This window comes from Podarcis raffonei, chromosome 6, assembly GCF_027172205.1.
Source record: "Podarcis raffonei isolate rPodRaf1 chromosome 6, rPodRaf1.pri, whole genome shotgun sequence".
Taxonomy (NCBI): Eukaryota; Metazoa; Chordata; class Lepidosauria; order Squamata; family Lacertidae; genus Podarcis; species Podarcis raffonei.
The window spans coordinates 98,568,250-98,594,448 of record NC_070607.1 but is presented as its reverse complement, the minus strand read 5'-3'; the positions used below and the strand labels follow the sequence as shown (position 1 = coordinate 98,594,448).

The window sequence follows — 26,199 nt, the reverse complement described above, 5'->3', positions numbered from 1 at the left end:
AGGGCAGGATGCTCCACTGGGCCTCCGAGGAGTCTGCCTGCCTCCTCCCACTCAGCCGCCCTACAGGTGAGGGGGAGGTGGCGGGCAGACCATTTGGGGCAGCAGGGAGCCTGTGCGTGCCCAAACCACCATGTCACTCCCAGGAGAGACGCGTGGCTCGGGCGCACTGCAGGCCCTGCGGTGAGTGCCGGCCAGCATTTTGTCACCCCCCTCAGTGGGGACACCTGGGGCGGACACCACCCACCGCACCCCCCTTCCTCCGCCCCTGACCTGAACCAATGGATTCAAGTTACAAGAAAGGAGATTCCAACCAAACATCCCGAAAGAATCCCTCAGAAGGTGGTGGACTCTTGAACATTGGAAGTTTCGAAGCAGAGGCTGGGTGGCCATCTGTCATGGATACTTTATTTATTTAACTTATTAATTTTATATACTGCCCTTCATCATAAGCTCTCTGGGCAGTTCATTTCAAAGCACAGTGGAGAAAGCAAGGGGAATAAGTTTAGCAGTTCCTAAGCCATCCTAAACTCATATTAGGCCAATCAAAATTCAACATATGTAATTGTTTGCAAGCTTTCAGGATCTTCAGAACTCTTTGTCAGTGCTAGAGGCCAAGCAGAGAAGGGGTTTTCGAAGCTATTTTTAAATTAATTGTGATGAGAACGGTGCATCCTTGGGTGGGAGAGATCTGGACCCCTTATTAGCAACCTCCAAATAGCACAAACAACTGTAGATGCTGGACTTCAGAAAACCATTCTCCAGCCAGTGATTTTAATTGAGATTCTTGCATTTTAGGGGGTTGGACTAGATGACCCTCAGGGTTCCTTTCCAGCTCTATGATTCTATGATCTCAGGAGCCACCTGCCCCACTTTCTCCCCTCCTGGATCTCACAAGGCCTCTTCTCACAAGCTGATACTCTTCCGCTCGCTGAAATTCCGGGTAGTGACATTGCCGTTCAGTCGTGAAGTCTCCTCCCCAGACCCCCACCCGCCCGCAGTTTCCCCTCCCCACTCTCTTGAACTGCCCTCCTCTGATGCCTCTTTGGTTTCTGGTGGCAGATATCTGTAGCCTCCCCATGGACCCAGGTCGGTGCGAAAGCTACCAGCCCATGTTCTACTACTCACCCAGCAACAGGACTTGTCAGATGTTCATTTATGGCGGCTGCGAAGGAAACGGCAACCGGTTCCCCACTCAAGAGCAGTGTCTTCGGACCTGCAGAAACCCAGGTGAGAGGCAGATGCAGGCAGATGGAAACGAGAGGGAGATGCAGGTACCGCTTCCTGTGGGAGGGAGCTAAACTGTAGAACTATGCACTGGGTGAAGAAGGACTTTCATTTATCTGCCCTGACTCTTCCAACATCTGGCTTCATTGCATGTCCACAAGTCCATACGAAGTGGGCTGCAAGTGTACTTGGACACGGAAACCGCAGGCTGCACACTCCCTTGTCACACAGGTTGAGGGCGAGGAAAGCCAAAAATTAATGCCTCCCCTCCAGCCTTCCTAGGGTGCTGGACTTTGGGAAGGAGACGCAGGCTCTGGCAGAGTCCTAGAGCCCTCCCTCTTCCTTCCCAAAGCTGCCTAAGCGCTTTGGGAAGAAGGAGGGGAGATGCCAGGATCCTGCCAGAGCCTCGTGCCTCCTTCCCAAAGCCCAGCACCTCACTTACCTGGCTTTGGGATGATGGTGCGAAGGCTGGGTGGCTGTCAAATGTTGCCAAAGGTCTCAAGCCACACATTGGACCTATTACATCACTTCTTTTCTCTAAACTGAAAAGTCCCAAATGCTGCAACTTTTCTTTAAAAAAAACATTTTTATTAACAATTTCAACATAACAAATTATCAAAACATATATTCATTATTTCCCCCCTTCCCCCCTCTAACCCTCCCCCCCTGGAGACTTCCCTCAGCTCCTCTCTCTGATTTCTCAGCACATATTATTCTCTGCATGTTATGAAATTATACATATCCTTACATAATCTGCAGGTATCTCCCCTGTTATCAACCAATAAATTTGTGTATGTGTATTCAAAACCTGCCAAGGAGTCCAATTCATTTTGTTGTCTTTTTAGTTAATTTGTAAAAAGCTCCCATTCTTCCTTAAAGGCACAGTTGTCCTTGTCCCTCAATTTGTAGGTCAATTTCGCCAGCTCTGCGTAACTCATCAGTTTTTCTTGCCGCTGTTCTTTCGTTAGGATTTCCTCGTTCTTCCATCCTTGTGCTATCAAGACTCTTGCCGCTGTTGTAGCATGCCAAACGCTTTCTTCCTAGAGGAGTTGCTACATACCCTTGTCATTTTTATTGCCTGAATCACCACAACTTGAATAATATTCCATGGCTTTCTATGGCTCCATCAAGTGCCAGTTTTAGGAAACGCCTGAGTCTCTGTGTCAACAAAACCCCAGAGGGGTATCCGGCTTGCGGTCAGAACTGTAACATTTCGGCTGGAGATGGTGGGGATAAAACTCAGGATCCTCAGTACGGTCCCTCCTATCTCCTCCCCTCTTCTCTCCTGTTCCCCAGATATCTGCAAGCTCCCAGAGGACAGCGGCAGCTGCAATAACCACAAGCTCAGCTACTACTACAACTACGCCAACAAAACCTGCGAGCGCTTCACCTACCACGGCTGCGATGGCAACGAGAACCGGTTCCGGACACTGGAGCAATGCCGGAGCACCTGTCTGTACCCTGGTGAGACCCCGAGGGAGAAGCAGCCACCGGCAAGGCTTGGCTGTCGAAGGGGAGCCTTGCTGCCGTGGAGTTAAGGAGAGGGACTCATCAAACTGTAGAGTGGGGAGGGACTCCCAGGCGATCTGAAGGACTCTCTCCTTGCCATACGAACCTGCCCAGCCTCTGAGATCTTCGGGGGGGGGGGAGACCATTCTCAGCACCCTCACAGGCATAATTGGTAGGGATGTGGGAGAGGGCCTTCTCCGTTGTGTTTGCTCCCAGGCAACTTTGGAACTCCCTGCCTCAAGAAGCTAGGCTGGCTCCCCCCTTGCTGTCCTTGTTCCCACAGGCTTTTGGGAACTGATTGTCTTTAAGGAAAGGGCTGGTGCTTTGATGTTTTTCTTGCAATTATCTGCATGCTTTCATAGATCATGGCTAGATAATTCTAATTCGTGTTGATTTGCTTTTTAATGTTTTTAGCAATTTCTCTCTTTTTTTAATATGCTTTTTATTAGATTTTCATTTACACAAAAAAAATACACTGATAATTCATATCCTTTTACATCTATCTTTCTTTCCGCTCTACCGAGCATTGACTTCCCTCCCTCCCTTCCGCAGGTTTTCTTATTCCACTCTCTAATCCACAGTTCCTTAGTAATATCTAGTCCATGTCATAAGATTTATTTCAGCCCTGCTAACGTCTTCAAATTTCTACAGTTCTCACTTATATACGGTAGTCCATAAATTTACTCCATTCTTCCACGCTTCTTGCCGATGGCCACGGCAAACCGGAAGTCCATGTTTTTAGCAATTTCTACTTCATCTGTAGGCTGCCTTGAGCCTCCATCTGGGGGAAGACGGGGTATAAATGAAAATAACGATGGTTATGATCCTAGAATTGAATAATAGAATTGGCAGAGTGGGAAGGGATCCCAAGAGTCCTCTAGTAGCCCAATCAATGAATTATTGCTAAATGATCACAGACAGATGCACTCCACCTCCCACAACCTCTGCTGAAAGACCTCTAATGAATCATTGGGTCCCTTCCAACCCTACAATTCTATGATGCAATTCTAAGGGGAGACCATGCAAGAAACTTGCAGATTCCTGTTCATCCATTTACCATTGACTAGACCCAACGCGGGTGGCGCTGTGGTCTGAACCACTGAGCCTAGGGCTTGCCGATCAGAAGGTCGGCGGTTCGAATCCCTGCGACAGGGTGAGCTCCCGTTGCTCGGTCCCTACTCCTGCGCACCTAGCAGTTCAAAAGCACATCAGAGTGCAAGTAGATAAATAGGTACCGCTCTGGCGGGAAGGTAAACGGCATTTCCGTACGCTGCTCTGGTTTGCCAGAAGCGGCTTAGTCCTGCTGGCCACATGACCCGGAAGCTGTACGCTGGCTCCCTCAGCCAATAAAGCGAGATGAGCGCTGCAACCCCAGAGTCGGCCACGACTGGACCTAATGGTCAGGGGTCCCTTTACCTTTAGACCCAACTGGGGCAGCTCCTTTAAGAGGGGTGGGCATAACACTCTTTCACAGTTCCCACGGTGCCTTTGTTCTGACGAGCTTTTGTTTCTTCTGCAACGGCAGAGATCTGCAAGCTCCCGGCAGACCCTGGTCCCTGTGATGCCTACTTCCCCATGTTCTACTATAACCACCGCAACCAGTCCTGCCTTCCCTTTGTATACGGAGGCTGCGGGGGAAACCGCAACAGGTTCGAGACTCTGGAGGGATGCCAACAGCAGTGCCGGAACCCGGGTAAGGAGGGACTCCTGCCAATGCAGCTGTCATCGTCATTGTACAGTGGACACTCAGGTTGCGAACGTGATCTGTGCGGGAAGCACATTCGCAACCCGCAACGCCGCATCTGTGCACGCATGGGTTGCGATTCGGTGCTTCTGCGCATGCGCAAAGTGCAATTTAGTGCTTCTGCGCATGCGCAAGTGCCGAAACCCGAAAATAATCCGTTCTGGTACTTCCAGGTTCGGAGAGGTGTGCAACCCGAAATCACACAACCTGAAGCGTCTGTAACCCGAGGTATGACTGTACTTTCCAAAGAAAAAGTGCCCAACAATGTGGAAGACAAGGCCTTTAAAATGCAGGAAAAAGGGGGGGAGGCACACCATATTAAAACAAACAAATCAGGAGGTGACGGCTATTGACGGCCGCTAGACATGATGGCTCTGCACTGCCTCCATGGTTAGAGGAACCCAGTTACAGGAAACCACAGGGAGGAAGAGTCGCTCTTGTGCTCAAATCCTGCTTGTTGGTTTCCCATAATGGGCATCTGGCTGGCCACTGGGAGAACAGGAGGCTGGATGAGATGGGCCATTGGCCTTATCTAGCAGGCTTTTCTTACATTCTTTGTATTCGTTAAGTACAACAATGCGTACAATCAGCAGCACTGTAATATCCCCGAAGTAGCCTGTTCCATTATACTCCAAATGCCTACTTCTTCAAGCAGCGCACAGTTAAACTGTGGAACTCCCTGCCACAGGAGGCATATCATTCATTTTGTCTTGATCGTCTTGGGGGGGGGACTGAGTAGGTTACAATGGCAAGGTGAGATAGATAATTTATTACGGTCAAAGACCAGCTCACATAACATGACACAATAAAAAAAGCATTCATAAAGATAAAATATACAATCGGAGAAGATTGCAGCAATTGTTCATGAGTTAAAATTGAGATATATACATACACCCCTACAACTGAGATTTGGGCTACCATAAAAATTGACCCTGGTGCACCCCAAACAACGACTTCAGCATTTCCCTAGTAAGCTATTTTATTCTAGAGGATGATCTGTGCCTAAAAATCTGGGTGCAGAATCTGGCTACCAGCCAGGTCGTCTTGGGATCTTTGCCTGAGGAGAGAATTAAGTTCAGACTTGTCTGAAAGATCAAAGAGCCTCTTCAGCAAAGGATCCCACAGGAGGCAGTGATGGCCACCAACATAGGTGGCGTTAAAAGAGGATGGGACAAATTTGTGGAAGAGGAGAGGGCTATGGATAGATATTAGCCACAATGGCTCTGTTCTGCCCTCCACAGTCGGAGGCAGCGATGCTTCTGAATGACAGTGGCTGGAAACCCCAGGAGGAGAGAGTTGGTCTTGTGCTTGGCCCCTGCTTGTGGGTTTCCCATAAGGGGCATCTGGTTGGCCACTGGGAGAAGAAGGTGCTGGCCTAGATGGGCCCCCATTGGCCTGATCCAGTGGGCTGTTGCGTTCTGAAGCCAAAGGAAAGGACTGGACCCTGATTAAAACAAATACACAAGGCTTGACCGGCAAGACTCTGGGAGGAAGTGCGTATCGCTAGTCCCTTGTCGAGGCCGTTTTATTAACAAAAGAACCCTTTACACAGTGTTCGTAAGAACCAATCAGATTTCCTCTGAGCATTTCAAGAAAAACCCATGTGGGGACAAAGTTAAAACTACAAAGAGCTAATCTGAGCATGCATACATTCTGGGGTAAATAAAACAGGACTAAAGGAGGAATGCATTCAGCAACCCCGGAGGTCATAAACAAGCAGTAAACATGAGAGGAAGGATGGCAAGGAAAGATAGGGATCTTTATCACCTTCATGTGAAAAACTATTCCTTGGCCCTAAGATTAACAAAATCAAGGAAGAGTACATCAAAGAAACTGCCTACTATCTTTATGGCCCAGGATGCCTGGTGAAGCAACCGGTCTGTGTTTCAGAATGCTTATACGTGCCTGTCAGGCGTAGAGAAAATGGGCAGAGATGCAGAGGCTTGTGGGATTTGATCAGAAATTATTGTCAGCTGACTCAAGTCAACGCAACGCTTTCATTGCAGACACAATGGCTTGCTCCATATTTTCATAATTCCTCATAGTAATCCCATGTGACCACCACAGCAGGCTCACATTATGTTCTTATGAAGGGAAGCGGGAGGCTGCTGACTCCTCCTCTCGGCTCTCTGCTGGCAGATATCTGCGTGCTGCCCCGGGATTCGGGTCCGTGTCTCGATTACTCCCTCATGTACCACTACTCTCCGTCGAAGGAGACCTGCTTGCCCTTTCCCTACGGAGGCTGCCAGGGCAACGCCAACCGGTTTGCTACCACGGAGGAATGCCTGGACACCTGCGGGAGCAAAGGTGGGCAGAGTTGGGGGTCGTTTCCCTACCTTCTAGCCCCGTACCTTCTTAGGGGGCAACTTCTGTCTTACTGGGTTGGTTTTTACTGGTGCAACACTGTTCGCTTTTAAATGAGCAATATGTGAATGCTCAAAATAAACAGATGTCACAGTGGTGCAAATACTTGCCAGTGCTTTAGGGCCTTTCTTGGCTTAATACATTACTAACTGCATTCACACCCTTCCCTTGGAGAAAAAGGAACTCAAGTTTCTCCCCCTTCCTCATGCAATCCCCACAACATCCCTCTGGGGCAGGGCGGGCTGAGAGGCAGTGACTGGCCCAAGGTCCACCCAGGGAATGAATTAATTTTATTATTACGGTCACAGACCAGTTCTGGGTCACTTACAATATCAGGAAAATCATTAAACACAACAGGGAGACATTGAATTGCAATTGAGTACAACAAAGACAATTCAGATGTAGTTACAGATAGTATCTGAAGAAGTGTGCATGCACACGAAAGCTCATACCAAGAACTAACTTAGTTGGTCTTTAAGGTGCTACTGGAAGGAAAAAATTTTCTTTGTTTTGAATTCAGATGTAGTGGCAATTAATATATATATATATAATAAATCTTGATCAGTAAAATATAACCAAAAATTATCATTTTAAACCTTAATCATTTTGGTAGTACAGCTTGTTCCCTAAGTTTTATGGCAGTCACACAGAATTTGGCCGCCCTTAGCGTAATCTCCAGATCCTTGTCCTCTACCAGGAGTTTTAGACATTGAAGTTCGGACCCATTTGGAGATTTTTGTATAACAGTGAGCTTCATGGCTGAGTGGGGATTTGAGTGCTGGTGTCTCCCAGGTCTTAGTCTAACCACTCTAACCACTGTGCCACACTGTCTCTCTCTTGCTGTAAATACTCCCTGTTGTTTGGTGGTCCCTTTAACTTAATTGAGGGCAACCGAAAAGCCCCTCTCTTTCCAAGTGGTATAGAAATGCCAGCTTGCCAAATTTGTTGAGTCAGTGGGGGACCAGAGATTCTGGCTCCAGAGTGCGCCACACATCCCAGGCACGCTCACTTCTGCAATGTGCGGGATTTGGCTTTTGGCGCCGGTTCATTTCTGTGGGGATGCCTGAGAGACCCTCTGTTTTGTCCCCCCTCTCTGTTCTGCACCCACAGATATCTGCAAGCTCCCTGTGGATTCTGGCCCCTGCTTAGCCCTCTTCCCCAAATTCTATTACAACCCGCAAAACAAGACTTGCGAGATGTTTAATTACGGAGGCTGCGGAGGGAACGACAACCAGTTTGAGACCCAGATGGAATGCATTTGGAGATGCCGCAACCCAGGTCAGACCAAGGAAGGGGAGCAGAGGAGATGGGCAGGGGATAAATAATAAATTATTATTATTATTATTATTATTATTATTATTATTATTATTATTATTGACAAAGGGGGGAGCATTGTGCAGTGGACAGGTGGTCATCGGTCAGGGGCTCTTTAGCTGTGAGTCCTGCATTGCAGGGGGGGTTGGACTAGATGACCCTCGGAGGTCCCTTACAACTCTACAGTTGTGAGATCCTATGATCCCATGACATTTGCTGGTGATACAAGCCGCATCAATGCACAGCCAACCTCCTGGGGCAGCCCTGGAAATCTGCAGTCCTTGCCCAGAGTCTGCACCCCACTTAGCATTTCACAAAAGGAAATATTTTGGTTTCCTACTTTAAATGAGCTCAGGGCAGACCACCTTATCATTGCCGCTATTATTTCTGCTTTTGTTGCTTTTACTTTAATTTCTTAAGTCCTTCTCATTATAAGGTCTCAGGTCCTGGGTTACAGCAAGAGGAGATTACAGTACTAAAATATGTTAAAATGATTTAAAAGCCGAAGAATAGGGTGGGGTTGGTGGCGGTACCAGTGTGAGCATGAACATCCTAGGAACCTGAGAAGAGGCCTTCTGGGTCAGGCCAGGGGCTCCTCTTTTCTTTTCTTTTTTAATGCTTTTTATTGGTTTTTTATTTAATACCAACAAACAAAGTGCAATGATATTCAGCAGTCATTTACCCACATTCTTTCCCAACACTCTGCCAAGCACTGACTTCCCTCCTTCCCTTCAACAGATTTTCTTGCTTCAGTCACCTTTCCACAGTTTCTTACTATATCCAGTCCAATCTACGTTGTAAGATTTGTTTCGGTCCTGCCAGAGTCTTCAGATTTCTACAGTTATTATTTATATACAGTTATATATATATACAGTTATATACAGTTATTGAGAGCCAGTGTGGTGTAGTGGTTAAGAGCGGTGGACTCGTAATCTGGGGAACCGGATTTGATTCCCCGCTCCTCCACCTGCAGCTGCTGGGTGACCCTGGGCTAGTCACACTTCTCTGAAGTCTCTCAGCCCCACTCACCCCATAGAGTGTTTGTTATGGGGGAGGAAGGGAAAGGAGATTGTTAGCTGCTTTGAGACTCCTTAAAGGGAGTGAAAGGCGGGATATCAAATCCAAACTCTTCTTCTTCTTCTATATAATCCATAAATTTACTCCAATCTCTTTGGAATTTTGTTTCCTCCTGATTTCGGATCTTACAGGTCAGTTTTGCTAGTTCTGCACAATCCACCATCTTCGTCTGCCACTGCTCAGGCCAGTGGCTCATCCAGTCCAGGCTGGGCAACCAGGTGCCTCCTTTGAGAAACCTGCAAGCAGGACCCAGATGCAAGAGCCCCCCCCCCTCTCTCTCGGTGGTTTCCAGTACTGTATCTGGTCTTCAGAAGCATTTCTGCCCCCAGCTGCGGAGGCAGATTGTAGCCATTGCGGCTAGTAGCTTTTGACAGTCCTCTCCTCCTCCATGATTTGGCCCAATCCTGTTTTAGAGCCGGCCAAGTTGGTGGCCATCACTGCCCCCCCCCCCCATAGAAGCAATTTCTGCACATTTTATATAAACTAAACCACTCAGTATTCCATTATTAAATCCATCAAAACTTACTTACACTGCTGAATTTATCTTTATGCTGACCACGTTTTCAAATAAACACAATATTCCTCCACATACTCAATAAACATTTTCCAATCTTCTTTAAACATGTGTTCTTCTTGTTCTCTTATTCTATATGTTAGGTCTGCAAGCTGGGCATATTTCAACTGTTTCAGTTGCCATTCTTCTTTAGTCAGGTAAAGGTAAAGGGACCCCTGACCATTAGGTCCAGTCGTGGCCGACTCTGGGGTTGCGGTGCTCATCTCACTTTACTGGCCGAGGGAGCCGGTGTACAGCTTCTGGGTCATGTGGCCAGCATGACTAAGCCGCTTCTGGCAAACCAGAGCAGCGCATGGAAACGCCGTTTACCTTCCTGCTTCAGTGGTACCTATTTATCTACTTGCACTTTGACGTGCTTTCAAACTGCTAGGTTGGCAGGAGCTGGGACCGAGCAATGGGAGCTCACCCCGTTGTGGGGATTCGAACCGCCGACCTTCTGATCGGCAAGTCCTAGGCTCTGTGGTTTAGACCACAGTGATACCGGCGTCCTTTCTTTAGTCAGGACTTTGCTCAATTTCCATTTGGGGACTAACAAAACACGGGCCGTAGTAGGGGCATACATAAATAACCTTTTCTGACACCTGGGAACTTCAGTCTGAATTATCCCCAACAAAAAGGACTCTTGTTTTTTTGGAAAAGTACTTTTATACATTTTTTTCCCCAGTTCATTATGAATTATTTCCCAGTACTCTTGCCCAAGCAACTTCAACCCTCCTGCCTGTCCCTCTCACATCCTTCCAGATATCTGTAAGCTGCCTAAGGAGAAAGGCCCCTGCAAGGCAGCCATGCCCAGGTACTATTACAACCCCGCCACTAAAACGTGCCAAGTGTTCATTTACGGAGGCTGCGAGGGCAACGAGAACCGGTTTGAATCTCTCTCGGAATGTGAGCACGCCTGCAAGAAGCCGGGTAATGATAATGATGATTCTAATATTTACATGCCGCCCATCCGACAGGTAGGCAAAAGAGTCTCTTGACCCGAGCTTTTTGTCGTGGGTTCATTGTGTGGCAAGTTCCCCCCCCCCCGCCCAGGAAATAAAGACACATGACACAATTATTGAGGTTAATGGGCTAAATAAGGCCACAACTTTATTGGTTACAGGTGATGAGCGGTATTGGCTTAGGCATTGGTCCTAACCGACTATATCTGACTTCAACCCATCCGCTTGAAGTCCGGGAAGGGTTAACCACCAGTAGGGGGAGTCCTGCTGGTGCACATCAACTAGGAACTCCCCCGGCGTCACCAATAGGGGGCGTGCCTTAGGCCCTCACCTCCATAGGTTTCGGACAGGGCCACGCCCCCTGGAATCCTTTATTGGACTACCCTTCAATATGCGGGGCAGGTGATGGCGCTTCCTCCCCTCTTCCATCTACAGAACAATACCAGTGCCTAACCGCCAATACCAAGAAAGTTGTGACGATTTGCTATGAGGTGGGCAAAAACCAAGTAGCTGGTGCCAATTTGCCAAGTGGAAAAAATTCCTACCAGGCCCCTCAATGGCGACCAACCAAGGTCCATAGCAAGGTCAAGGAACAAAAACCTTAAAGGGTGGGAGGGTGGGAAACAGGAACAGCTGGTAGGCGGGAAAAGAGGGAGATCCCCGGCCTGCGTTAAATAAGGCAGGCCACGCCCCCCCCAGAGCCAGCTGATTGGCCAGCCAGGGGATGGCGTGGCTAGGGATTCCCTCAATCGTGCAGAGGCTGAGAACCAGCCACCGCACCAGTGGTGGGGCCATGAAGCCCGCAACCCCGCCTCCTTTTGTAGGTGGAAGTGGCTTTATCAGATATTGTCCCCTGAAATAACCTGCTTCCACTCTAAGCGGGCAAAAGCCAAAGCCAAGGAACAGTGGCAGAGCGTCAGCCCCAGGTGAGATCCCTGCTGGCATCCCCAGGTAAGACTGCGAGAGATGGCTGCCTGAAATCCTAGAGAAACAATTCTGCCAGTCAGTGTAGACAACACTGAAGTAGATGGACCAATGGCTTGGCAGCTTCCTCTGTTCCTAGAGCAAAAGGGTCACTTTGATCACTAAACCCATGTTTAGATTTATTTATTTTATTAGCGTTTGCAATTGCTCTCTTGTTCCATTTATGGTTTCTATTGTCATTACAATTTCAAACTGTTTCTTTATTTAATTTTAACACTTTTCTGTATTTGAAGATTGCACAAAAACACAAAAAGCCACGAACATGCATACCAAAAACCGACAAACAAAAAGGAAAAAGAAAACATCTATACTATACATAAATGAAAACCAATACCATCAGATTTTAAACTGTTTAATCCTGCCTCATACTCAGCTGCAAGAACCCCCCCCCTCCCACGGCAAGCTATTAAGTGGCGTTGAGTGCTTGCCCTATGCAGACACAGCCCACCCGAAGGCTGGGAGGTGGGTGAACTTGCTCCATTCTCTATAGGGGAAGCCATAGCTGTCAACTTTTCCCTTTTCTTGCGAGTAATCCTATTTGGAATAAGGGAATTTCCCTTTAAAAAGGGGAAATGTTGACAGCTATGGGGGAAGCTGAAGCCTAAGGCTATTCTTGGGGGGGACGACAGGGATTCCTACAAGTACAAACTGGGGAGCAGCAGCTGCCCCTGAAAGGCTGCCCCACACATTGCGGCCTTGGCTAATCTTCCCACCTTGTGCTCAAAGGTCACCCACCCACCTCCCAGGCCAAGAACAAATGTTCGGCTGAGCAGATCCTAGGATACAAGCATACATACATATTTTTATTTGAATGCCACTACAGTGGACGCTTGGGTTGAGAACGTGATCCGTGCGGGATGCACGTTCGCATCCTGCAGCGTTCGCAACCTGCATCTGCGCACATGTGGGTTGCGATTTGATGCTTCTGTACATGCGCAAAGTGCGATTTAGCGCTTCTGTGCATGCACGACCGCCAAAACCCAGAAGTAACCTGTTCCAGTACTTCTGGGTTTCGGCGGTCTGCAACCCGAAAAAACGCAACCTGAAGCGGCTGTAACCCGAGGTATGACTGTATTCCACAGTTCAAGCAATGCTCAAGGCGGCTTGCAGCGGGGGGGGGGGGGATACATAATGGCAACATATGAAAAGTAGTTCTAAATTGTGGGGTGTGAAACAGAGAGCAGTCAAATACAACATCCCTAGGGTGGACATAAAAAGGGGGTGTCTGGACCAGCCAGTGAGAACTTCCTGTTTCCTCCTGGGCTGGGACAGACTTCCTCTGCATGTGACCAGAGGTGGGTGTGGCCTCACCTGTGCAGGTAACAAAATACCTCAGTGGAGGCCGCCATCACTCTCTCTCTCTCTCTGATTCCATTCATCGAAGAAGCAACATCTGCTTAGCCTAAGATGTTCTCTTGACTTCCAGCCAGGAGAGGACAAAGGGACTGTCTCCTTATGGGATAGTTTCCAGGTGTATGTTACTTTTCTAAGCTAAGTCTGCCTTCTGGGATCCATCTGTGAACAGAATGAGTGAGTGAGCAAGCTCTTTTTATACTTTTATAGAAGACTGTGGCGTGTCTATTCTTTTCATGAGGGAATAAAAGGGGAATTACCAAAGAAACTTATTTTAGAGGCTTACACAAGCCTGGCAAACGCTATCCACTTCACAAGTTTAAAAAGGGGAATATTACTCTGCTAAATTGTAGAACTTGTTAACACAAGTTGGAAAGGATATACAGTCATACCTCATGTTACATCCGCTTCATGTTATGTTCTTTCAGGTTACGTCCTGCGACGACCTGGAAGTACCGGAAAGGGTTACTTCCGGGTTTCGCCGCTCGCGCATGCACAGAAGCGCAAAATGACATCACGTGCAGGCGCAGAAGTGGTGAATCGCAACCTGTGCGTGTGCAGACACATCGCCGCGGGTTGTGTTCCTTTCATGTTGCGAATGGGCCTCTGGAACGGACCCCATTCGCAACCAGAGGTACCACTGTAATTAAACAATATATCCTCTCCTGCCTCCCTGAACATTCCCACATAAATAACAAATAAAGCATTAAAAAAATACACAAGCAAAGTGAACAATTTCCACATAAATCACAACAAGGTCTCAAATAAAGATGGAAAAAAACCCAATAGCGGCAACCCCCCAAGCCTGCAGCAAAAACCCCCAAACAACACCTCAGCCCGAGAGTCTGTTCAGCAGCCTTAGCTTTTGCAGCTGGAGTCAGTCCAGGCCCTCCCAGGCCAGTTGGGGAAAGCCTGCAAGGCAGGGAGCACGTTTTCCCAGCCAGGATGGTCTTGACGTGCCTTTTTTCCTGCCCACAAGTCCCAGGTCCATTTCTCTCTCCCATCTCTCTTTGCCCTGGGGCTCCAGATATCTGCCGGCTGCCCAGCAACCCCGGAGAGGGGGACGACTCCATCCACCTGTTTTACTACAGCCGCCTTGGAGCAGGCTGCTACCCGTTCACCTACAGAGGCCACAAGGGCAACGCCAACAGGTTTGCAACTCTGGTGGAATGCGAGGAGACCTGCAGGGACCCAGGTAAGCACTTGGTCCTTGCCGCGGGATCACATTCATCCAGTGCTTTTCCAGCTGCACTGGCTCCCGGTGGAGTACAGGGTCAGATTTAAGGTGCTGGTTTCAACCTTTAAAGTCCTATGCAGCCTAGGACCCTCGTACCTACAGGACTGCCTCTCTGGTATGCCCCACGGAGGGCCTTAAGGTCCACAAATGACAACACTTTGGAGGTCCCAAGCCGCAAGGTGGTTAGATTGGTCTCAACTAGGGCCAGGGCCTTTTCAGCACTGGCCCCGACATGGTGGAGCGCTCTGTTACAAGAGACTAGAGCCCTGTGGGACTTGACATCTTTCCACAGAGCCTGCAAGACAGAGCTGTTCCTCCTGGCCTTTGGTTTGGATTCGGTCTGACCCTTATGTTTCCCTCGCTTTATGGTTTTGATTTTTAAAATGAGGCTGCATTTTAAATTGCATTTTAACCAGTATTTTAAATTGGGTTTTTTCCCCCCTATTATGTTTTTACTGTAATTTTACTGGTGTTAGCCGCCCTGAGCCCGGCTCTGGCCAAGGTGGGCAGGGTATAAATAAAAATTATTATTATTATTATTATTATTATTATTATTATTATTATTATTATTATTATTATTAGGGCTCCCTCCCTCTCTCTCTCTCTCTCTGCAGGACATGGGGAAATGGTGTCCCAACGCCTAGGGGCAGAGAGAAGAGGCTTCATGGAAAGAAAAGTCGGGGTACAGTGATTAGGAAACTAGGGTGGGGGCAGACCCCGTGGGGATACGCTCTCTCACCATCACCGGTGGCCTCCTATTTCTTCCTCCAGCCTCTACCTCGAATCAGAAATGCCGTACATGACACTAGATTTTGTGGGCCTCCAGTGAAGCTGAATGTTAGGAGATTCGGGACAGAGAAAAGAAAGTCCTTCATCACACAGCGCAGAGTTAGACTGTGGAACTCCCTCCCACTGGAGGCAGGGATGGCCAGCAAGGTGGATGGTTTTAAAAGAGGATTGGACAAAGTCACAGTGGAGAGGGCTGGGGCAGCTAGCTGGCCACTGTGAGAACAGGATGCTGGACCAAATGGGCCTGATCCAGCAGGCTGTTCTTCAGTTCTAATAATAATAATAATAATAATAATAATAATAATAATAATAATTTATTATTTATACCCCAACCATCTGGCTGGGTTTCCCTAGGCACTCGGGGCGGCTTCCAACAAAATATTAAAATACAGTAATGCATCAAACATTAAAAGCTTTCCTAAAGAGGGCTGCCTTCAGATGTCTTCTAAAAGTCTGGTAGTTGTTCTTCTCTTTGACATCTGGTGGGAGGGCGTTCCACAGGGCGGGTGCCACCACCGAGAAGGCCCTCTGCCTGGTTCCCTGTAGCTTTGCTTCTTGCAGTAAGGGACCCGCCAGAAGGCCCTCGGAGCTGGACCTCAGTGTCTGGGCAGAATGATGGAGGTGGAGACGCTCCTTCAGGTCTACTGGACCGAGACCGTTTAGGGCTTTAAAGGTCAGCACCAACACTTATGCAGTGGGCAGGGGCAAAACTAGGCTTTATTTCATCCCAGAACCTGCAAAGTCATTTGTGCATATCCAACAGTTCCCCCCCACCAGACCCCACCCCTTTCATTCTTTCTAGCAGCTCAGAACACAAGGCCCCTTCTGCTCTCTGGCTGCAGATATCTGCCAGCTTCCCCAGAAGCCGGGTCCCTGCAACACCTACGTCCAAAGGTTCTACTTCAACTCCACCAGCAGAGAGTGCACCGCTTTCGACTACGGCAACTGCAGGGGGAACCTGAATAACTTCCCCACCGAAGAGGAATGCCAGCTGGCCTGCAAGGGCGCAGGTGGGTCCCTGGGCAGATGCCGGGAGGGCGACTGAGGCTGCGCTCTGTCTCCACAGTGGATCGCTGACACCTGAGATGTATCTTTCAGGACCCACCCTGTTTTTTGCCGTTATGTTTTCTTTTAGTAATTGAAAGCTTTACTGTGTCATTTTAAATTGTCGCAACCCAGCCTGGGACCTTAGGGTGGGTGGCAATAAATTAAAATGTCGTCGTCATCTGGTTCCACGCATTTGGTGAGGACGCGGTTGATCAAAAAGGCCTTTTGGGTTGTCGTTTTTTGAGAACATAGGAGAATACTTTGCAATGAGTCAGACCATTCATTTTTCTGGGTCTTAGACAGGGAGCCTCTCCTTGCCCTACTGGAGATGCCATTGGAATTTGAACCCAGGGCACTTGGCATGCAAGGCAAGTGCTCTATCACTGAGCTATGGCCTTTCTTCCCCTGTGCTGGAATTATTACTCAATCTGAGGACTGGCTTTATGCCTTTGAAATACCATTTTTGAGGAGTGCCGTGTCAGTCCCCTTGAGTTCCTTGGGACGCAGCTTTTTAAAACAAAAATGCTGTATTGGCTGCATCCCCTCCATGACCCGAGACGTCACAGACACCTGGCGGATCTCTTGCAGAGAAGCCCGGCTTCTGCCCCCCTCCGGACCCTGCCGATTGCCTGATGACCTGCCAGAAGGACTGTGACTGCCCAGGGGGCAAGAAGTGTTGCAGCAACCAGTGTGGTCAAGTGTGCAAGGAGCCCGTGAAAGGTGAGAGGCTGCGGGGTCAGGTTGGTGCTGCGGGGCTCCAGGCAAGCCCTTGGAGGGGGTAACTCAGCCAGCTCCACGGCACACAAAGGGGGTGTGTGTGTGTGTGTGTGTGTGTGTGTGTGCGTGTGCGTGTGTGCGTGTGTTAGGGAAATGTCAGGGTTTGAGCTGCTTGGGTTAGACTCCAGAGATGGTTGTCAAGCAAGGAGCATCTTGAGTAGAGGACTGCAATGTGCTCTGACTTACACCAAGAGCTAAAACACACTCCTCTTTCTACTAAGCATACACTGTGATGTTGCATTCTGAAGGCAAAGGAAGGACTAAAGGTAAAGGTAAAGGGACCCCTGACCATTAGGTCCAGTCGTGGCCGACTCGGGTTGCGGTGCTCATCTCTCTTTACTGGCCGAGGGAGCCGGCGTACAGCTTCCGGGTCATGTGGCCAGCATGACTAAGCCGCTTCTGGCGAACCAGAGCAGCACACGGAAATGCCGTTTACCTTCCTGCCGGAGCGGTACCTATTTATCTACTTGCACTTTGATGTGCTTTCGAACTGCTAGGTTGGCAGAAGCAGGGACCGAGCAACAGGAGCTCACCCCGTCACGGGGATTCGAACCGCCGACCTTCTGATTGGCAAGTCCTAGGCTCTGTGATTTAACCCACAGCGCCACTCGCGTCCCTGGACCCTGATTAATACAATAGGAAGGAAGGACTGGACCCTGATTAATACAATAGACACGAGGCTTGACCAGCAAGACCCTGGGAGAAAGGGCGCTTGCCACTCCCTGGCCCAGGCCATTTTTATTAACAAAAGAACTTTAATGCAGCATTTGTAAGAACCAATCAGATTTCCTCTGAGCATTGAAAAAAATCCCTAAGTGGGGACAAAGTCAGATCAGAGGAAGCCTATTTACTATCTGAGCATGCATACATGTTCAGGCTAAATAAACAGGAACCAAGGAGGAATGCATTTAGCAAACCCTGGAGGTAAGGAAAGGAAAGGCAGGCATTTTACCACCTCCATGTGAACTCTGTTCCTGGCCCTAAGATCTGCCTAAAGATTAACAAAAGCTACATCAAATCTCCCTCCTTCAAAGCTATCTCCTTATTTTTATGTACCCAGGATGCCTGGTGAAGCAACTGGTCTGTGTAGAATGCTCAGGCATAGAGAAAATGGGGCAGAGATGCAGAGGCTTGTGGGATTGATCAGAAATCATGTCAGTGACCCAAACCCAGTCAAAGCGATGCTTTCACCGCTGACACAATGGCTTGCTTCATTTTTCATAATTCCTCATAGCAATCCTACATGAACACTACATTGTGACACAGCAATAGCAGGAATTTTCAACTCACACAATAGCAAGGTCACAAAAAGGGGGGGTCTTGTGCTCTTTGCTCCCCCTTCTTGTTCCTTTTGAGACAAGCCTGCCTTGAGACAAGCTTGCAGGAGCCTCCTTGATCTTTTCAGGGCGCCTGTTGCCATCAGTTTGTGCAGACCTTGGATTCCACCCAGTGTAGAGTTGTACATTTACCATCCTTAGGTTTCTCAATTGCTTTAAAGCTTCATTTTCCCTCCCCACATGTGTAGGAGAGAAGGGGAAGGAGAGGGAGGGAAAGGCCATCTCTGTGTTGGGGGGGTCACTTCAGTTTAAAGAACTCCCTGGTGCTCTTCAACCTCTGGGGTGACTGTGAGGGGAGGGGGAGAAGGGGGGAAGCTGAGCAGAACCTCTTGACAAAAAAGCATGTCAGTAGGCAGCACAGAGTTAATCTATGGAACTCCCTCCCCCATGAGGCAGTGATGGACACCAAACTGGATGGCTTTGAAAGAGGACTGGGTAAATCCATGGAGGAGGAGAAGGCTATCAAAGGCTGCTAGCCACAATAGTTGGAGGCAGCGATGCTTCTGAATCCCAGTTGCTAGAAACCACAGCTGGAGAAAGTTGCCCTTGTGCTCAGGTCCAGCTTGTGGGTTTCCCAGAAGATGCATCTGGTTGGCCAGATGTTGGACTAGTTGGGCCATTAGGCTGATCCTGCAAATGTTCTCCTTATGTTCTTATATGTCCTCCTGGACTGTTGTTGATGTGTCTTCCATGGAGAACCACGAGCCAAGTACAAGTCTTGGGTAGCTTTCCTGGGCTCCCAGGAAGAGTCCAGGTGGATTCCTGTACATGAAGAGCAGGCAAAGAGGACCAAGAGCAGATTCCTCCTTAATGTGACTTTCAAGCTTCTCTGACACAGTTGGCCTTTGTTCATGGGAATGCTCTGGGTATCTGTAGCAGGAAGGTGATATGGGTGGGTGGGTGCATCTCTGGAACAAGGGCTGGCCTAGCTCCAGGCACCCAACTGAAATGGCCCCAGCAGCCCTCCCAAATCTTGCTTAGAGCTGCTGGGTGAAGCTCTTTGACACGCCGAGGAGAAGACTGTGTCCTTTCTGCTGTTGCTGCTGCCACCTTGCACAGTCAGCGTTCCCAGGACTCGGCTAAGGTGGAAGAGGAGCAGAGCGGAGGCTAAGATCCAGTCCTGGTGCTGAATGCTGGGGTTGACCTGGCATGCTGGCTGCAGGCCCTGGGGTGGACCTTCTCCTTTCCTAAAGGTCCTAATGACACCGGGCTTATCCTCTCTTTGGGAATGTTCAGGGATTCAGGAGAGGATATATTGTCTGACTATAGCCTTTCCAACTTGTGTAAACAAGTTCACAATTTAGCAGAGTAACATTCCCCTTTTTAAACTTGCAGCGGATACGTTTGCTCAGGCTCGCTAAAGCCTCTATAATAACTGTTCTAGTATTTTCCCCTTATTTCCTCATAAAAGATAAGACACGACACAGTCCTCTATAAAAGTATAAAAAGAGTTTACTCACACATCATTCTGTTCACAATAGGATCCCAGAAGGCAGACTTAGCTTAGAAAAGTAACATACACCTGGAAACTATCTCATAAGGAGACAGTCCCTTTGTCCTCTCTGGGCTGGAGGCCAAGAGAGCATCTTTGGCTAAGCAGATGTTGCTTCTTCGTTGCATGTAGTCACAGAGAGAGAGATGGCTGCCTTGCCCTGTGCTTTTGTCGTTATCTGCACAGGTGAGGCCACGCCCACCTCTAGTCACATGCAGAGGAAGTCTGTCCCAGCCCAGAAGGAAACAGGAAGTTTCACATCCCAAACTCTCTTGCAGCCAAGCCTGGAGAGTGCCCACCTGTTCCTCCTGGTTCTGCTTGCGTGGTTCCCAAGAGCCTCTGCCAGTGTGATGGTGACTGCCCTGGCCCAGAGAAGTGCTGCAGTGATGGGTGTGGTCTCCTATGCACAAAGCCCATCCTTTAGAGGTGAGGCACCTGGCTGTGTTCCTCCAAGCCACTCCTTGCTGCCCCCACATCATCCACACCCTGGTAGCCTCTGGGGGCATCAAGCTGACTCTCCTTCCCTTTAGACTCACTCTGCGGGGGGGGCTGCCGCCGCCTGGTGTACCCCCACTGCCTTTGAGGGGATCCTTGCAAAAGGCCACGGCAGCAAAGGAAAGCCAGGTGCGGCATTTCAGTGTGACAAATTAGTGTGATTGCTGCATTGCAGGGGTTTGGGCCAGAGGCCTCTTTAGGGTCCCTTGCCATTCCATGGTTCTGTGAAACGACTGCACACCCCCTTTGCAGGAATTGGGAAAGAAGTTTCCACTGGAAGAACAAGCCACAATCCCACAGGTTAAAACAGCCTTTTTTTCAAACTTAACCTCCAAGAGGCATTGGAAACGCACACAAAAAGAGGAGGTCGTTGCATCAGATGTGCAAGCACTCTCAAGCTCCATTCACACACACTTATTCATCACTGCAGCATTGAGGGGTGAGATGCACGTATGAAAGACCCACCCCAGAGGGAGGTCTGCTCCTACCTGAAGCTTAGCCACGGATTCAGCTACAAGTTGCCAAGCACAGGGCAATGGAGGGGCATCAGGTCAAAGGACATCAGGTCAAAGGATGCTTCCTTCCTGCATGAGCCAACAAGCCACAGGATTGTGGGAATGTTCAGGGATGCAGGAGAGGATATGTTGTTTGATTATAGCCTTTCCAACTTGTGTAAACAAGTTCACAATTCAGCAGAGTAACATTCCCCTTTTTACACTTTCAGCGGATGCGTTTACTCAGGGTCGCTAAAGCCTCTGTAATAACTTTTCTGGTATTTCCCCCTTATTCCCTTATAAAAGATAAGACACGACACAGTCTTCTGTGTATAAAAAGAGTTTACTCACACATCATTCTGTTCACAATCGGATCCCAGAAGGCAGACTTAGCTTAGAAAAGTAACATATACCTGGAAACTATCTCATAAGGAGACAGTCCCTTTGTCCTCTCTTGGTTGGAGCCAAGAGAGCATCTTTGGCTAAGCAGATGTTGCTTCTTCAATGCATGTAGTCAAAGAGAGAGAGATGGCTGCCCTGCCCTGTGCTTTTGTCGTTACCTGCACAGGTGAGGCCATGCCCACCTCTAGTCACATGCAGAGGAAGTCTGTCCTAGCCCAGAAGGAAACAGGAAGTTGACCTGCTGGCTGGACAAACCTTCCTCCCCATGTGTAAACATGCTCACTCTAGGAATGTTGTCCTTGACTGCTCTTGTGCTTCACATCCCACAAGAATCATAGAGGTGGGAGGGGGTCTTGGAGGACTTGGGACTTTGCAAAGGCTGGTCACAGCAGCCCCATGCAAATAAACCACATGGCATTCTCTACCAAGAATCCTGAGAACTGTAGTCTGTCAGGACTGCTGGGAACTGTAGTTCTCTTGCAGGAATGCTGAGGGTGGCAGGAGAGGATATATTGTTTGTTAATATCCTTCCTAACTTGCGCTAGCAAGTTCCTTCACTTAGCAGAGTGCATTCCCCTTCTCACACAGCAGAAAACAAGTTGCTGACTCATCTGAGCCTTTTACTACTGTGGTACCTCGGGTTAAGAACTTAATTCGTTCCAGAGGTCCGTTCTTAACTTGAAACTGTTCTTAACCTGAAGCACCACTTTAGCTAATGGGGTCTCCCGTTGCTGCCGTGCTGCTGGAGCACGATTTCTGTTCTCATCCTGAAGCAAAGTTCTTAACCTGAGGTACTATTTCTGGGTTAGTGGAGTCTGTAACCTGAAGCTTATGTAACCTGAAGCGTATGTAACCCGAGGTACCACTGTACTATTATACAATTCAATCTAGCTCAGATTGAATTGTGTGTTCCTGGTAAAATCCCCTTTGAATCCCTCCTAAAAGAATAAAGACACCACAGTCTTATTCATAAATAACAAAAAGTTGTTTTACTCATGATCAGGCAGAGCACAATGTGATCCCTGAAGGCAGGCCTTAGGCTTAAAGTTACAAACATGTACAAACAGGTTCACCCCATATGGGAGACAACCTGGGGAACTGCTGTGGCGGTCCAGGAAGCAGGCAGGACAAAAAGGGGAGGAAAGAGAAAGGTGGCTGTGTGACTTGTCCTTTTACCAGGTCTGGAAAGGTCATGCCCACCTGCTAGTCACATGCAAGAGGAAGAATGCTCCAAGCCAGGAGGAGCAGGAAGTTCTGACTGGCTGGACCAAACATTTCCTTGCATGTCCACTCTAGCAAAACAAGGAATGTTGTACTTGACTGCTCCCAGTGGATTACATCCCACATCTCTCAGAGGTAAATTACAGTTCCTGGGATTCTTCGGGAGAATCTGTGACTAACTGAAGTGCTACAAAAGTGGTTTTGGTCTGTGGCGTGGATGAGACCACACTTTCACGTACAGTGGGGAAATCTGGGCAGCCAAGGAGGTTGTGTCCCCTTTGGTCAGCAGGTGGTAGCATTGAGCTATGTTTCAGACACTCCTCAGATAGTTGCCTTCCTAGCAGGTGGGAGGCAGTTTTTGCATGTAATACTTTGCAGACAGGCCACCCAGTGAACACACCTGTGTGTGCGCATGCACACGCCCACTGGGATATGCTCACTGCCCCCTCTCCTGACCCTCTATGCATAATAGTGGAAGCCAGTGGGGTCACCCAGCAAAGCTGGAGAGCAGCAGATTCAGGAAAGGGAACAGGAAGGATGTCTTCACATGTTGCATGTAGTTAATATGCTACTACCAGGTGTAATGATGACCACCAGGTTGGGTGGGTTTTAACAGTTAGACAATCGAAGGCTACTCCAAGCTGTATTTCGGTGTTGTTGTTTTGTTTTTGTTTTTAAAGAAATGGGTGGGGAGGAGAGACCATCAGGGTCTCGGGTGCCACATCTTGCCTGTCCCCAAAACATAGCTGTCAACCTTCCCTTTTTTTGTGGGAAATTCCCTTATTCCAGCGCCATTTCCCGCTGCTATCCTGGCTTGTTAGATATCCCGTAGACTGTCCCCGGGACAGGTGAGGCTGCTGATCCCTTATTTTCAAATCTGAAAGCTGAGATTTATGCCCCAAAAGCCCGTTCTGTGATAAGGACGCCACATCAGCTGGAAGAGCATCACTTGCAGAGTTCAAGATCCCCAGGTCTCTGGCCACTTCTGCCTGAGTCCACTAGAGGGCAGCAGTGCCACACACATACATACCTTGGTTATTGCAGGTTGAGCTGCCGTTCGGATGCCTTCAGCATCCTCACGACAGGAAGGAATTCCACCGGTGCAGCTTTACCTGGCATGGGGATTTGGTGAGGGGAATGTTGCACCGATTCAACCAGCCCGAAACTCTGCTTTGCAATGCAGCCTTATTGAAGGGGCTAGGCCTCTTCCATCCTTTTCTCCCCTGACCATCCGCCTCGACCCAGCTCCTTACAAACCCAGACCATGGGTGTCTTCAGTTTGGGCCCTCAGGCTCAGCCTAGAAATCAGGTGGATCTTTGCAAGCCCAGGAGCAGCCCCCTAACCCATTCTCTCTCTCCCACCTGCCAAATTTTCTGCCTTTCAGAAGAGGGCATTTGGGGCAGAGGCAAAATTCCCTTCGCTCCGCTTCTGGGTGACTTGGCAAGCTGGGCTGGTGGAAATGGCACCAAAGGCCATGGAACACTCCTGCAAAACTTACATGGGAAGCATGTAAAGTCAGACCTTTGGACTGTCTAGCTCTGTACTGTCAACACTGACTGGCAGCGACTTCCCAGGGTTTCAGGCATCAGCTGCTGCCAGCTCTACCTATGGGGCTGGACCCACAGCCCTCGCCTCTTTAGCAACTGGTTGCCTGGACTCTCTCCTGCCTCCTTCACCTCCACCCGGAGGTGGTGTTTCTGGTGCCTGTTAAGACTCCGCAGGAGAGCCATCCCACCCGTCTCCAGCCGCTGCCAAACTCAGCACAAAAGCCTCTGCCTCTAAGTGGTGGGTCAGAATCAGTGCAGGCAGACCCACCCAGGTGCCTCCTGCAGGACTCCCTGGTCCTGAATGGGGCAACTGTGCCCCTGAAGGACCAGGTGCGCAGCCTGGGAGTAATTTTGGACTCACAGCTGTCCATGGAGGTGCAGGTCAGTTCTGTGTCCAGGGCAGCTGTCTACCAGCTCCATCTGATACGCAGGATGAGACCCTCTCTGCCCGCGGACTGTCTGGCCAGAGTGGTGCATGCTCTAGTTATCTCCTGCTTGGACTACTGCAATGCGCCCTACGTGGGGCTACCTTTGAAGGTGACCCGGAAACTACAACTAATCCAGAATGCGGCAGCTAGACTGGTGACTGGGAGCAGCCACCAAGACCATATAACACTGGTCTTGAAAGACCAACATTGGCTCCCAGTACGTTTCCGAGCACAATTAAAAGTGTTGGTGGTGACCTTTAAAGCCCTAAATGGCCTTGGTCCAGTATACCCGAAGGAGTGTCTCCACCCCCATCGTTCTGCTCAGACACTGAGGTCCAGCGCCAAGGGCCTTCTGGTGGTTCCCTCGCTGCGAGAAGCCAACACTTCCTTAAACAGGGCTGCCTTCAGATGTCTTCTAAAAGTCTGGTAGCTGTTCTTCTCTTTGACATCTGCTGGGAGGGCGTTCCACAGGGCGGGTGCCACCACCAAGAAGGCCCTCTGCCTGCTTCCCTGTAACTTGGGTTCTCGCAGCGAGGGAACCGCCAGAAGGCCCTCGGAACTGGACCTCAGTGTCCAGGCAGAACGATGCACCCAGAGATGCATTTTAAATAAAAGGGCACATTCTACTCATGTAAAAACATGCTGATTCCCAGACTGTCCATGGGCTGGACTGAGAAGGCGATTAGGCCGGATCCGGCCCCCGGGCCTTAGTTTGCCTACCCATGTTCTAGGGCAGGGGTCAGCTGGGCCGGTACACTTCCACAGAGATCGCTCCATGGGCCGGATGGTGTCTGCGCAGATATGATTTCCGGCATCTGTGCATGCGCAGACATGATTTCCAGCAGCGCGGAAGCAAGTACCTGCTCCGTGCTGCGCCGGTTTAGCGCAGCACGCGGGTACTCACCAAGCAGGTGGCTTGGTTCGGGGGCGGCTCATGGGTCATTTAAACGACCCCCGTGGGCTGCTTGTGGTCCACGGGTCGCAGGTTGCCAACCCCTGCTCTGGGGGCTGAGCTTCCTTTGGTGCTGGGTGGCGCCGGCATAGGCTTCGCCACTGGGTGCTCCAGCTGCTTATTCCTAAAAACTGTCCCCACAATTCCTAATGTCCAATTTGGCCCTGGGCTAAAGACACCCACTCAATCACTACAGTCTCATTATTACCATATTTTTTACCACTTTATTTTGGGTAATAAACAATTCATTTAAAACAACAACAAATAAAACATGTACTTTGAAGATTGATGGTTCGTCCCCTCTTTCTCCTAGATCTTGCCCAAATGTTCGGTGAGTGATTAGTTGTGGGCTGTTGTTTGTAAATGAAACATGTTTAATGCTATCAATTACCTGGCTGCCCGTCAGCTACTGGGCTAAGTTCAAGGTGGTGGTTTTGCAGCATAAAGCCCTATGCATCTTGGGATACAGCCCTCACCTCCTCCTCGAATTTGTCCAATCCTCTTTGAAAGCTTTCCAGCTTGGTGACCGTCACTGCCTCCTGTGGCAGGGAGTTCCATAGTTTAACGCTGCCCTGCATTAAGGATTACTTTTCTCTTTCTCTCTGGAATCTTCCAATGTTTGGCTTCACTGGGTATCCTTTTGCAGGTAACACTTAATCTCTGCAGTGCATTTCTAAGAACTTGGATCGTTTCGTGTGGCAGCACCGACACTTTGGAACTCCCTGCCTCTTGATTATCAGGCCGGCATCTTCGTTGTATTCTTTTCAGCGCCTGCTGAAGACATTTAGACAAGCCTACCCAGATGTTCAGAAAGTTTGCATGAGTTGTACTTTGTTGCCTGTTTATTCTTTTGTGGTTTTAATTTTTCCTATGTTCTAAATGATACATTATTACCA

At 49.1% G+C, this 26,199-nt stretch overlaps 1 protein-coding gene across 1 annotated transcript; it reads left to right on the top strand.

Annotated features, from left to right (window-relative positions):
- Positions 1-1,064: 1,064 nt before the first annotated feature.
- Positions 1,065-26,146, top strand: LOC128416697 (papilin-like). Its single transcript, XM_053394751.1, has 10 exons — positions 1,065-1,227; positions 2,521-2,688; positions 4,259-4,426; positions 6,617-6,784; positions 7,952-8,119; positions 10,548-10,715; positions 14,112-14,279; positions 15,953-16,120; positions 16,746-16,877; positions 25,950-26,146. The coding sequence occupies exons 1-10, from the start codon at positions 1,077-1,079 to the stop codon at positions 25,958-25,960; spliced, it is 1,470 nt and encodes a 489-aa protein (XP_053250726.1). The 5' UTR covers positions 1,065-1,076; the 3' UTR covers positions 25,961-26,146.
- Positions 26,147-26,199: the final 53 nt, after the last annotated feature.

Coding starts and splice junctions, on each gene's coding strand:
- LOC128416697 (XM_053394751.1), top strand. CDS start 1,077: ATGGACCCAGGTCGGTGCGAAAGCTACCAGCCCATGTTCTACTACTCA. Junction 14,280..15,952: donor GGAGACCTGCAGGGACCCAG/GTAAGCACTTGG, acceptor CTCTGGCTGCAG/ATATCTGCCAGCTTCCCCAG. Junction 16,121..16,745: donor GCTGGCCTGCAAGGGCGCAG/GTGGGTCCCTGG, acceptor GATCTCTTGCAG/AGAAGCCCGGCTTCTGCCCC.